The sequence below is a fragment of the Streptopelia decaocto genome, assembly GCF_964273445.1.
Source record: "Streptopelia decaocto genome assembly, chromosome: Z".
Classification (NCBI taxonomy): domain Eukaryota; kingdom Metazoa; phylum Chordata; class Aves; order Columbiformes; family Columbidae; genus Streptopelia; species Streptopelia decaocto.
In genome coordinates, this window is record NC_138657.1 from 18,118,035 (window position 1) to 18,132,745 (window position 14,711).

Here is a 14,711-nt window from a genome sequence, read left to right on the forward strand (position 1 = left end):
CACAATAATTGCAAGGGTAAATGTAAAAATGGAAGATAAGAGATCAGATTCTGACTATGGCCAATCCTCACAGCTGCGGCAGATCAGACATGCAACAATTTTACAGATGTGATCCATCCTCTAGATACAATCTCATTAACATTGACACACACAATGATAGGAGTGACGTGCCAATTTACTGAGTTTATTTCAGCTGACTTCTTTCTGCAGGGTACTTTTTAGAAAATGAAAGTATGTGTTTGCACTTTTAGTCTGTTAAAAAGAAAATGTGTGTCCATGCTTTTCATTTACAAAGAAAAAAATATCTTCAAACTGCAAATAGGTGCTCGTCCTGATCACTCACAACTGCTTAAAATCTCAAATACATAGTGAAACAGGCTTCTGAGGTAAAGTCAGGTGTACTAAGTACTGTTGCCTTATTACAAATTATAAGCATCAGCACAGGTTGGCATTTTAAGTGTCTGAAGTTTTCTGAAAAAAATTGCACTCCCACCCAGAGCAGAGCCATGTGTCTCCTATTTGCTTTCCAAGAGTTGTTAAGACCTATGTATTCCCAGAAAACATGTGATCTCAAGCTGGAACAAGCTCCAAGTTTTCTTTTAACAAGTGGAATAAACATAATTCATTTCAACTCCCTCCATGTTTAATATTAAAGAAAGTAGAGTGGTTTTTCCTCCTGTGAACTACACAGTTAGGAATGAGTGTGAAATTCTAGCAAAACCATTTTAAATCTGGAGAAGACTGTCTGTTGTAGGTCTACTGCAGCTTTAAAGGATAGTAGTGTTACTAGCTATGGATTCACTGTTTAGCACAGATTTTTCAAAAGTAGCTTATGCCACTAATTAATAGTTTCTACCCACTTTCAAAAAAGTAAGATAAACTGAAGAATCTACATTAGTGCTCCTAATAATAATACTCATATATTCTAATAATACTCCTGGTAACAGTCAAGAACATTGCTGTGTTCTGAAACAGAAGAACTCCTACAGAACCCCTCAAAGCCCTACAGTTCCTACCACAAAGAGTAAACAGAAAAAAAAAAAAAATTAGAAATAAGAAAAATGGAGGAAAAAAGCAGAGGGAGGGTACATTCCTTTAAAGATGCAAGGAGTAATGCTGCCACCTCCTAAAGCTTCCTTTCAGTATCACTTCCCTCCTATAAAAAGTCTTCTGTCTCTGTCAGAAGTAACCCAAGTTGGTGCTTCTCCAAATGCCAGTGTATACCAAACAAGCAAAATGCACACAGTCATCAAGGCTCATTACACGCTGCTGGTGGGGTCAGAAGAGGTTCGTGTCCCCTTCCATCCATTCTAGGTGGATTTCAGCCTGAGCTTCCAAGGGAACACCCACTGTTTTGTCCACACAAAACTAACTGTGTCCTGACATCTACAGCATCAATAGCAGAAATATCATCTGCAAGCAATTGATTATCAATTACCTACATAAAACAACTAAGTCTTCTAGTGCTAATCAAAATCACCTCTTTCTTTATCCCTCACTACCCTAATACACACTTTACCTGAGGGTGATCATGCAGCTACCACCCAACACAGTAACTCCAGAGGAAACATGCATGAGGACTCCCAAAGAGTTCTTGAATGAGAAAGGAATGCCTTGTGCTTTTGGACAAGAAAGCAAGAAGGATCACATATGCAAAATGAAGTTACTGTCAGTGGATAGGGCACTCAGGTGAAGATGCTTATAAAAGAAAAACAAAACAAAACAAAACCAACCTATGAGCTGAACAAATGACTTCTTATAATATAAACAAAAATAATCTGACATAATTAAGTAAGACTAAAAGAGCTAGGTATCCAACTTTATTCTTTAAAAAAATCCAGTTTCAGTATTTAAAAGTAATTTCTGATTTTGTTAAAGAGTTGTCAGGCTATCATGTTGTATTCAAACTATGAGCTGAATAACAGGACTCTCCTACTCTCTCCACTAACACACAGTATACAGAAATTATTTGAACTATCTGGAATAGTGTGTAAAAAACACAACAAGTGTCACACATCCTTAAATCACAACAGCTGCCTGCCATCCAGGAGCTGCATCCCTAATGAGAGAACCATGTTTCTTCTAAGAGTATGTGTGTACACATGTTTGTGGGTGCACACAGCGAGAAACATGAAAAGTAGCAAGACCTCTGTTCATATCCTGAGACCTATAAAAGGAGTTCAGCCTTAAGAAAATAAATCTTAGTTGCATACTGGAATTTAATTTAAAATTTTGTTTGGAACTGCACTATCTGTACAGAATCCAACTATTTGTCAGTGTCACACAGAGAGGAGTATGTATAAATGCAGATCATGTTGTTTAATTACTCCTCAGTTTCCAAGGGTTCCAGTCTTCCTCCTTGTTCAGTAAAATGCTGCTAAAATCATATTTTTCAAGCAACCAGTGTGTTCTCTAGATTAAACAGCAATACAGATATAGAAAAACACAGTTAACCTCTTGTTGGACTAAGGCACTGGTACAGACTTTAAGCCACAGTTATTTCCCAGATGATATGCACTGCTGCGTTTGGTTAAGAAATTTAAATCATCTGGTTCTTATCACATCCCCACTGTTTAGGGGTATGATGAATTGTCAGTGACAATTGCAAGGCTCCTCTGAGGCCATTGCCTAAACTTGTCTTTTGCTACTGTGAAAATGATATGAGGGACAGAAAACCCATATTTTTCCCTATTATATGGTCTTTCTGCCCTCCCTTTTCAGATAGGTCCAAGCACATCCCTAAATTAATTCTTGCCAAGCCATACATGCTCCCTCTTTGAGTAATCCTTGATCATCCTTTGATGTTAGTTTGTCATTGAGGTTAAATATATACTTCACACAGTACTGAAATACTGTCTGTAGTGAAGCAGGAAGAAACTGCTCTAAACACATATCTAGGTGTGTAACAGCAAGAGGCAGGGCCAGTAACCTCATATCTTTTTAAAAATATGTATTTCAAAACATGAACCATTATAAATATGTGCTTTATAAGATTTCATTTGTACAATGTTGTGTATCTTTGTTGCATTCCATCCAAGGTAACAGCTGGATTACAGCTCAGATAGGAAACTGCTTGGAAATCTCTGGCTTTTGAAGGAAGGCAAGGCAGGACAAAATCACAGCCAGTTGAATTAATATTGGTAATTACTGTCAAACAAAATGTTAACTTGTAAGACATTCCTGACTAGCTGTTGAAACTTTTCAGAATGATTGTCTTGGAAACATCGTAAGTAAAATATCTGACAGTTTGCAATGCATAAAAAACACATCTAATGTGTCCAGGCATAGAGCTGCATATAATTTTAAACAGTACTGTATGATCAAAGCACATCTACTCTTCCAGAATAACTGTACCATACTGAAGAAGGGGCTTATTAAAGTAAGGCATATCCTTATAAGAAGCCCTGGAAGCACTAGGATTCCCCATGACAATAGTAGCCCTCCAGGTCCAAGCAGATACTTGCCCATTTCATGCACCTCATGAAAGCCGGTCACCAAGCCAACCTTAGCAATACAGCCAAGGACGTGATGGGAGTGAATGCTGACTTATTTTCTTTTCCCAAGGGGTTTGCCTCAGGGCCAGGATGGATAAATACTGTTTAGCTTTTGCAGTAGGTAGCTTGTCTTCCCGTTATCCTGACTACTACATCCCACATAAAGATGAAGAGAGGACTTCAGCCACCAGACCTACCATCCAGACCCCCTCCAGAAATACCATGCAAGCTAGAAAAACCTGCCTACCTGACAGACATTCTTACTAAAGTAATTGGAGTTCTGTTATCACAGAAGATAAAATAAAACGTAGAGAGAAAATGTGTTTGTGCCCAAGCTGCCGGACCTGTTTACTGCACATGAGAGGCTGAGCAACCACAGGTGCAATGGCTCCCATGATTAAGTGCATGCTGTTCCATATGACCGAATCAAAAGGATGCTTATAGAGCTGTTCAAACTATTGCTAAAACACTGTTTTCTCTGTCAAACAACCTAGAAAGAAAAGTAGCTGCAATGACTAAATGTTTTAAGACGGAAGTGGCTATACCTTGTACACTGGCTCCCCTGTTCCCTGGAGGGCAGCAGCTCCCTCCTGCCTGTTATCAGGCTGTGAGGGGAATAGTACCAGCCCACTTGTCCCAGACTTCCACAGGCTTGGAAGTTAACTGAGGAATTTTTACCTCCTTTGCACTTGCAAGACCAGGCAAAAGGCCTTCGAGGGGAAAACCCCTGGCACAGGAAACCCTTGATCTGAGCGAGTCCACACCCCAAGGAAAGCGCTGGCACAGAGACACACACGTTTGAGGGTATATATGGTATTTTGGGTAATTACGTTATACTCAGACTTCACAACTACAGCTAAAGAGGCCAGGATTTAGTTTCTTCATTTCAGCATCTTAAAAAGGAATTTTAAAAAAGTACAAATCTCCTTCAGTGTAGCCTTTAATTTATTGTTTCTTCATCGTCAAAGTCATCTATCACTTAGAAGAAACAGGAAGACACCTTCATGAGAAGTAGAGAAGAGGAAATATCACTGAAATCTTGCAGTTTTTCAGTGCTTATTCTGCTTCTGTGATCACAGACAAAGGGAAGAGCAATGGGTGGAATTTTTTCCTTTATTCTGAAGAAATACACCTGATACACATACAGCTAGCTCTGTCCCCAGGACACTGCAAAATTTTGCTGTGGTAGTCCTTTTCAGTGCTGCATTCCTGTTTGTCTTTGTCTTAACAGCATAGTCATGCAAGGCTGGTGTATTGCTATGGGAACAGAAAAAGGGGAATAATGGCATCTTTTCCTTTTGCACAAGAAAGCAAAGGTTCATTGAGAGGGAAATAAACCCTCCCCCCATTCCTAGTCATATATGACCTGATATGGTTATTGCACAAGTAATAAGAATGAAGTATCATACTGAACTCTGTCATCCTGAAAGCAAAATGGCCACAGTCGCACTGTTGTACACATTTGCACCATCTGACAGCCATTAGCTCCATACATCAAGAGCTCTCTGAAGGATAAAAACATTGCCAGTGTTGTCCCCATAGTCCCACGGGATTCTTCCTGCCCTGAAGCAAGTCATACAGCTGTATATACACAATCTCTTAAAACTTGTAATAGGGAGTACATGGCTTCTAGTCTGCAACAAAACAGGGAAGAAATGGTAAACAGCCATTTCAGGACTTTAGGAGCTAAAAAGCCATTCCCAAACCTGGACTAGAAGTTGTATCCCAGGAGAAATGTGCCAAACATGAGCTCATTTCTTCTCCTAAAAGGGCAGCAGCCAGCCAGGGGGAGGTTGCTGGCAGAGGATGGTGCTGACACCATATCACTTCAACATGTTGCACACTGTGCTCCCTATAACATTTTATAGCAGCGCCTTATAAAACTCAGATAAGTCCTACCTCTCACTCCACTTCTACCCATATGAAAATATACACCAGGAGAGCAATGTGAATACAAGAGCTCTCTTCCTTGCTCTCACAGACCCAAGTTACAACACCCTGCTGTACTTAAATCCTGCCATACTGGTGTGAACACCCCGCACGGGTGATCCACCGCAGAGCAGGTCCAAGCTGGCTCACCCTCAGACTTGTCGCCTAATTGACTCAGAAGCGTTTTCAAGGCTAGGACTGGTTGGGTGAAATCACTTTCCAAAATTCAGAACCCACCCAACAGCACGGGTTCAAAAGTGCATCTTGCACTCTAGGACTTGCGGTTTGCCTTCCACGTAGCAGGCAGAGAAAGAGCCCACAGAGGCACACAAAGGAAAAGAGGGAAAAGTAAAATTGTTATCTGTGACAAGGTCTATTGCATGCCAAGTGTTTCCTAAGTGGTCAGAAATGAGAGCTGTGTGCTGGCTGGGCTGCGTTCACAAGCTTCAGGAAAAAATGGCCAACATATGGCTGACACTCACAGCTCCACAGGTAAACCACCATCTCCCCTCAAAGAGGCAGGATAATACACTGAAGAAGTGTATGTTCGACATTTTGCCTTGTTTTAGTAAACTGACCTTAAGCATCAGATATTTATCCAGCCCAGCTCTCTGTACAGATCACAGCATTCAACAGTGCATCATATGTGCATCAAACCGCACATGGACTAGAGTTAGCAACTCCGGTTCTGAGAGTCTGAGCTAGAAGACCTTGTCACATCAGCATGAACTTCAACATATTTGCCCACCCTAGAATGGTTCAGCCTCCCTGGAGCAGGTCAGAGCACTAAGACAAGGTGCAACTGGAATGTGGTGCTCTCTGGAAGAAGGCATTTCAGAGAAGGGAGGAGAGCTCTCCAAACATTTCTGTAATTTCAGATAAATATCCACAATTATGAGATTTATTCAAAATAAATTAAGCCTCCTATTCTTCTGATGATTTGCCATGCCCCTCAGTTACCTCATGGAGTTATGTATATGTTCAACAACAAGGGGCCATATAAAGGGTTGAAACATTAAGCCTTGATGGAGGCAGGAAAACTGAAAGGGAAATTTTTATGTAAAAAGCAAGGGGGGAGAGAGAGAAAGAGAAGGAGGAAGAAGGGAAGGGAAGGGAAGGGAAGGGAAGGGAAGGGAAGGGAAGGGAAGGGAAGGGAAGGGAAGGGAAGGGAAGGGAAGGGAAGGGAAGGGAAGGGAAGGGAAGGGAAGGGAAGGAAAAAGATCAAGATCCCGTGTCATAACAACAAAAAAAAAAGGCAGGAAAAAAGTGCTCACAGAACCCTTAGGAATTAACTATAAACCTCACAACTTATCTAATGTATCTATTATCTCCTTAATCACTAAGTAATTGATCTCAAAATAAGGAATATCTTTCTTTAAAGGAAAATACACTCAATTGTTGACAGTCTGCAGTGCCAAATTGGAGGAGTTTTACAAGAGTACCAGAATTCATTTTCATGATTTTACATTAAATTACAAAGATAGAAGGACCTAAACACCATCAGGATATCAGCTGCTGTTACTCTCATTCTGCCCTCTAATACTGATGAATAATCACAATGAAAATATTTGTGCTTCCAATGATGTCACCAAAAAAAAAGACACATCCACATTTTGGAGCAGTATGAGTCATAGAAAGAGTAAGCCAGACTATGCCAGAGTATGCCCCACTATGCCAGTCTTCATGTCTGGTAAGATGTGATAACACACTCCCATTTGCCCTGGTGCTCACCAGTGCTGATTGGTGGTTAAGCCCATCAGAGAATGACAAGACTGCTAAAATTTGGATTAGCAAGGCAGAGTTTTACAATTCAAGCTGTGGTAGCTCAAGTTTGTAGTTCAGAGATTTCTATTGAATCACTTCCCTCTCCCCTTCAGCTAAATACAATCTTCATCTTTAAAATGTGGCCCTGGCTAGACCTTGAAGGAACTCATTGGTGATACCACAGTAACTTGAAAACCCCCCACTCTCTTTTTTAAAAGTTACAGGAACTATGAAAATGTCATATCCAAAACACATTTACAATCATAATCCATGCACATACCAAAATGAAAAAATAAAAGACAGCCCTGGGCTTGTTAAAGGCAGTTATATTAGCCCTCAAAACCAACTGCTTTTAACAGTCCAGGCTGAAAGAAATACAGGGATTTAAATAAGTCAGTAAGGAAGTAAATAAATAAATAACCCACCAAACTGATGCCAACACCAGAACAGTAGGAGACCTTATTGCTTCCTTTATTCCTTTTCATTTCTGGGTCTGTTGATACAGCGCAGGAGCTGAACAATACACTAGCAAACTTCAAAGAGCGACTGAGATTATATCCAACAAATCTAGAAGGGGAAATCTGACACCCCTACAGTAAATTCATGTGGAAACAAAATGAGTTATTTTATGGGACAGTTTGAATTTATTATAAGTTGCTTATAATTTCCTGTCTCATTTCTTAGGCACTCATGGAATTTATTTCAGGATGTCTTACGTTATCACACAGCCCCTTCCCTCCACCCTGACACTCTCTCTGCTGAACTTGTTCTACAAGAAGTCCCCAAAAGACAGAAATTCCAAGCCAACCTCTAAAAGGTTGAAGCTTTGGAAGAAATTCCATAAAGGCAGTGAAGATGAAAATGGAAACAACGTGAAAATGAATGTACTGTAGAATCAGTGAATATACCATTTATTTCTCTATACAACTAGAAGGAATGCTCCTATAAGCAGTGTCCAAATAATTCACAGGTGGCAAAACTATTAAGATTTCTACATACGCTTGCCTTGGAAGCAGATTAAATCTCACAAGTACACATACCACCTTCCCTCTCCCAGTCACCTGTGTATACTGCCTTCCAACTTCACCACAACTTTAGTTACTTTTATAAGAAATTTGAAAAGCTTGGTTCTGGCAGAAAACAAACCAACAAACAAACAAAACCCCACCTCATATCTAAAATTAAATTCTAGTCAAGGTAGTTAAAGAGGTAAAAAAAAAAGGAAAAAAAGCTGGATATGCACCCAGAGTTAGTATGCTTTGATATCCGAGTATCATCTTGCTGTCAGTGAAGCAGAGAGAAAGTCCTGGCCTACAGTAGTTGTCAATGTACACACTCAGATTCAGGCCATAACAATCCTGCAACAGCCTAAAATAACATAAATTGGCCACTCAAAGATTTAACAAGAAGATCTAATGACTGATGCTGTTTGGAGGTGTTTTAATTGCTCCTGTCCATGACAGCTAAATACCACATGTAAAAGCTCAACATAAAAAGAGTTATTAAATGAAAATACTTTAGTACAAAGTCTGAGCATGTACAATTCAATATGGCTCTACTGCAATTAATAGAGGCAAGTCAGTTAATATAGGAGGAAAGCTTGCTCTCAAATTTCATCTAATACTATGCTTATGAACCACCATATTTATATTAACACATTAGTATTCTGAGAATAGTATTTGCCACTTCCAAAGAGAAGGGCAAAACTTTAAAGGCTGATGACTGGATCCGATTGTGGCAGGGCCTTCAACAGGGAGAGATAAGATACTGCATACAATTATCTTGAAAAACGAATGAAACATTTGAGAATGGCATCTTTAAAACCATTATAACAAGCTTTAAATCATTCTAGTATCTACAATCCCTAATAGGCAATCCTCTCTCTTTGTCTCTTTTGCATAAAGAATAATTTTGATTGATTAAAAAAATAGGTCTGAACATGTACAGTGAATCCTAGCATGCATGATAGTGAATCTTGGACCTGTGATGAAAGGTAAAGATTCCCTAATATAGAAGGACATCAAAATGATCAGATTTCCTGTGTTCAACACTACATAGGGTTAAGGACCTACAGAAGATTTTCCATCACTCCATTAAAAGTTTATCTATTGCAAACCTCCCCCATTTTACCTGAACATACTATTAGGTGCTAGGAGACGTTGTGAGACCTCGAATATCCAAAGCTGGTCAGTCATCTGTTAAGACAAGCCTACTGTCCATCTGCTGATACGAAAGCATGGCAAAAACAAGAGCAAAAGTTAGCCATTCCTGTACATCAGTTAGGAAGAAATTGTGGTTCCTACAAGAGTATGATATTCTGATGGAATTCAACATTTCATGGCAGCTTTTGACCGTTTGCTGTCTACCACATGAGAGGTTTCTTTCATAACTCTATATGGCTCGGACTGGAACAAGTGACTTCTTTTTCTGCTCCCCATCCTGATACCACAGAATCTGGTGGTTGATGTATTTTCACTGCTTTTTCACTATCTTTTGCTTTTGGATATTTTCTATAAGGAGAATTTTATTATTCTGCTTTCCTTCATCATATGAGAGAACCCATGCTTCTGTGGCAACAGATTGCAATTTCCTTTTTTTCTTTTTTCTCAATGTAATTGTTGCCCATACACTCTGAATTTCCTACAAGTTTAAGAAAATAGTTACAGAAAGCAACCAAAAAAAATCAGTGCCCTGAAGGTTTGAGAAGACAACACTGTAACAGAAGCAGTGAGGTTATGTCTGGATGGCTAATAACTCAATTATAAGGGATACAGTTTCTGTTTGCTTCAGTGAAAATGCAGTCATGCAGAGACTGCTAGCCCTCTCCTAAAGAACTGTTGTATGGGCATGTGGACCACTTGGGCTTTACATTAACTCATGAAACTTCTGAGCACATGAGTTTGCCCAGCTGACAGATCCATGACTACAGGAGACCATATACCAATTCCAATTCCAATACGGGCTCTCCAATAATAGTTGGCAGCTGAATGCACTATTTATTTTCATGAATTAGGGACTGAGAACTTAATTCACAAGCAGCAAAGTGAAGTATTGAACTCCACAGAGTTCAGTTTCACAGTTTCTTGTATTATTCTTTGCCAGATCTATGAATTTAGCAAAAGCCATTTAAAAAAATGTGTTTACTGACACTGGTGAAGCAGACCAACAGTTCAGGAGCCTACAAGGAAGCATCTGAAAAAAAAAAAAAATCTGAAGGAAGAGGTCAATAAAATAGGTCCAAACAAAAATTATAGAGTAATGTAGGAACAAAGTGATGAGTACACATCCTTATGTTCACATAAGAAATAGTATTGGCTTTGTAGATGTGAGACATTCGGAGTACAGGAGCACTGTGAGAAATTTTGCACTCCTTTGCATGAATAAATTTTAGCTTTTTATAACTGTACTCGATATTTCAGCGCGTTCTTACCCGACTGCTGTGGTCAAATGCCAGTCTGTACATATATATGACTACACATGAAAACATATGTGTGCACTTTGGACCCTATACTAGAAGAATCCCTCTCTATACACCTAGGATTGTAGAAACAGAGGACCAGACATACAACAGTAGGTAGATCTATCTACACATGAAAGGAAAAGCTGTTAAGCTTTGCACATTCAGATGTAAACAAGAAGCATTATATTCATTCCACTGGCTAATTGTGCTTGTGGTCATCCAAGACAGACCCAGTTAGATAATAGGGAAATGTAATGCCAAAGAGTCTGGAAGGAATGGACTATTGTATTTGACTATTTTCCATGTACAAATTAGCACAGCAAAAGAAAGAAATCCTGAAGAAAAACACATGTACTTTATTACAGTTCCTAGCGTTACTTTTGTAAGTGCCACAACAGCAACAAAGAAAGCTAAAAAAAAAGCTGCTGAAAAGATGCAAACAACAAACACAAATGTGATTAAATGCCCTTCTGACATGAAGTGATTTGACTTCAAGTTCAGATGAATACATGTCAGTGGCTGGTTATGGTGTTGGCTGCATTTCCTTTGAGTTAGACAACTGTGATTTGCTTGTATTTGGCTTTTATATTTAAACCAATAGAAAAGGAAATCTGCAGAAAACAATGACTGCTTTCCTTTGTTTCTCTTAAAAGTGGTGTGCTGATTTTGCATGCAAAAGTTCACAGAGCAATGAGTAAACTTCTCCAAATATCTGGTCTTAGCCTGAGAAGAGAGAAACTGTCTTTTCAAGTCACTTTCAGTCTTGATACTACTTTTTCAAGACAGGCTCAGATTCGCGTAAGTATCTTTAAAAGTAACTAACTCTCATTTATGGCAGGGAAACTGGATGTCTGAGCACAAAGGAAGTTCTAGGGCAGTTAACACATAAACTACTGACCCAGCCTACTTACTCAAGCACCACTCAACTGAAAATTAATACGATTTCTTCTGAAGAGGGTTAAGAATCCTGATGGAGTGGTAAGCTACACTCACCGCTACAGCACTCCAGGCAGTTTGCCCTGAATTAGACTGTATCTACTGGCTAATGAAGAGAAAAGAAGAGGTTATTGCTGGTTGGCTGTGGGTATGTCCATCCCTTCAGCAATACGTGCGCATGGGCTGCGCATCTGTCTGGGCTATGCAACCTCCTTAGTGATGCAAGGATGCTGAACGAAGACTTTAGATGCTACTTTGCTCTACAGTGTCTCACTGAAAATATGAGAACATGTGATAAATTATTGCAAACCTAATCCTGTAAGCATTTACTACTTAGCCTTAGTGCTACATCTGTGAGCTTCTGCTGATGTTACCAGAGTGCTACATGACTTGCGGCAGCTCATGTTGTTCATCGTGGGCAAGAAGATTTTAGAGAGATACAAGGTGAAACACATACATCCAAATGCTGATTTCATAGTTTCAAACTCATTCTACCTACTTGACTAAATGCTCATACCTACAAGGCTAATAGCCAGGCCACAGGCTCCACAGATCCAATGCCTCTTTCTTTTTTCTCGAAAACATAGATGAGCTTTCTACCATGCCCCATGTGAAACCATGCTGCAACAAACTACAGTAATAACATGTATATTAAAGTATCCTACAACTTATCTCTATTCAAGCTGTAAGTCACTTCTTGCTTGTTGACCTTGTCTCCTGCTAAAATCAACTGAGAGATTTTCCTGAGTATAGAAGGAGCAAAAGAATGGCCTGATTCAAAAAAAAGAAAAAAAAGAAAGTTAAGCTTGCTTCACATCACTATTCTTAAGGCACAAAGAGATTTGGTGAGAGGTGGGGGGAAAATCTCTTGAGGCCGAGTAAGTCATACAAACTTGTAAAGTATGGAATATAATGCATAATAGTTGGCAGCTGAATGCACTATTTATTTTCATGAATTAGGGACTGAGAACTTAATTCACAAGCAGCAAAGTGAAGTACAAATGTTATGAGTATGAGCTTAACATGGGGCCAAATCCTACAGTCCTTACATAGACTTCTTGAGTCATATCTCCTGTTGATCTTCCCTAAATTAGAACTGCAGGATTGGCTCAAAATATATTACAGTCATCAGGTTATAAACTCCTCATTTTCACAAATGAAAGAGAACCCATGCTGACATTATGCCATTTTGTGTGAATTCAGTATTTTAAATGGAAAATAGACATTTAAACAAAACAATATCTTAAATCAGTCCAGATAGCACTCTTACTTCTACTGATTAATTAGTATTTAGTGATTCTATATCCAAAAGTGGTTTTTTATTGTTTTTTTTTTTTTGATCATACAGTAATTTTTACTAAGCATTTCAAATAAGGTTATCCCATTGCTTAGGTCCCCATGTGGTTACTAAAAATATATTAAGACTAGTTTACAATGATTAACATAGGTTGTTTTATACAGATAAATAGGAAGATGCAAGCTTCTATAAAGTCCGTACATTTCCTTAAGATTCATTGCTATTCAAATAACTGCATTCAGTCAAATCTTAAAAAAAAGTCAAATTATATGTATGCCAAGATGAATATGATATCAAAAGTGTGTGTATACTAACATTCTTACTGCAGATTTTCTGATAAAAAACATGCAGCTCATACTTATAAAATTAAGTATGCATCAAAATGGAACATTTAATCTCAATCAAACAGCAGAGCTACAGTGCTCAGCTGTAGAGCATCCTATCAAAATAATCAGGGGAAGTATGTGAGAAAATCAGATAGTAACTATCAGCTTTACAACCCTGAAGTATACCAGACATCACATAACACATCCTCCAAAAGTTGGTATAAACTTATCTCTGTAATGAGTTACAGAAGTAGTGAGAGCTCATTTAAGCTGGCTGAAGAAAAAATGTCAGTATATGCTGTACCTGGTTTCTCTGCATGTGCACAACTCAAAAATCTTTTCTCTCTCTCTCTTTTTCTTTTCTTTTCTTTTTTTTTTTTTTTTTTTTTTTTTTTTTTAAGGAAGGAAGAATATTCCAGGAACATTACAGTGTGATACAGCTTGATTTAAAGAGCTTTTCTCCAAACCCCAAGCAGTTAAGTCACCATTCACAGTTCACTGCTCTCCAAGTTTATAAAAGTGATGCCAACATCAACTTCTTGGTTCTACCTGCAGCAACCCACAATACCAAGGCTCCAAGCCTGCAATACTTTAGAGGCGAAAAGATTTAGACGAACTGTTCAAAACAAACTCTCTCCGGCTGCGATTTTAAAGATTGAAAACATACCCCAGATACAGCATCAGCTACAAGTGGTACGTATTTTCAGCAAAGAAATGGCATTTACCAGGAGGAGGGAAGCCAGGAGCAGGGTGCTCGCAGTTGTCCAGCGGCAGCGGTCCATGCTCAGCTCCGTGCGGGAGCGGGGGTCGGTCCGGGCGCAAGCTGCGAGGCGCTCAACTGCCTGCTGTCACATCCAGCGCCGGGGAGAACCTTCAGCCCCGCTTCTCCGCCTCCATCAGCGCCGCTCACGTTTCCCGACCCAGGCGTGGGTGGGTGGGTTGGGGGTGAGCTGCGGGGAAGGGCTCCCCGAGCCGACGAGCAGCCAATCCCCCTCCTGCTAGTCAGACGTGCAGCACAACAAAGCCAAGGGATCTGGGGAAAGTGCAGCAGTGGAAGACAGAGGGGAGGAAGAAAGAGGGAGAGAAAGGAGGAGGAGAAGGTGGAGAGAGGCAGAAAGGCACAGCTGAAGGGAGTGCTCTGCCTCCAGCTTGCCGTACTCCAGGAGCTATGCTCCACTTGCCATGAGCTGCTCACGCTTATTGCTAGGTCAGTAGCTCTCCTCCTGAGCGTGCATTGCTCCAGACAGGAGGGAAACTTAATCTGTGTCAATACATAGTGTATGCCATAAAAGGCACCAATTGGAAAATGCTAAAATCTTCCAGGGAGAATATATGTTTTACTAAAGCCCTGTATTCTCTACAGAAAAATGCTCCCAGGAACATTTTTAAACCATTTTTTCAGCAATAAAGGAATCCGGCTCTGTTCTGAAATTGTAAAGCAGAACTGTTTTTAACAGGACTAAATGACAGTTTTTCTGTCATTACTTTTTTTCTCTCGGGGGGAA

General features: G+C 39.6%; 1 protein-coding gene across 2 annotated transcripts in view; it reads right to left on the reverse strand.

The window, feature by feature from the left end:
• ADAMTSL1 (ADAMTS like 1) overlaps window positions 1–14,391 on the reverse strand; it is a 197,409-nt gene extending 183,018 nt beyond the window's left edge. For both annotated transcript variants that reach the window (XM_082074285.1, XM_082074284.1), the window contains exon 1: window positions 13,932–14,391. In XM_082074285.1, coding sequence (XP_081930411.1) covers window positions 13,932–13,988 — 57 coding nt within the window. In that variant the 5' untranslated portion in view covers window positions 13,989–14,391. The remainder of the gene's footprint in view (window positions 1–13,931) is intronic.
• Window positions 14,392–14,711: the final 320 nt, after the last annotated feature.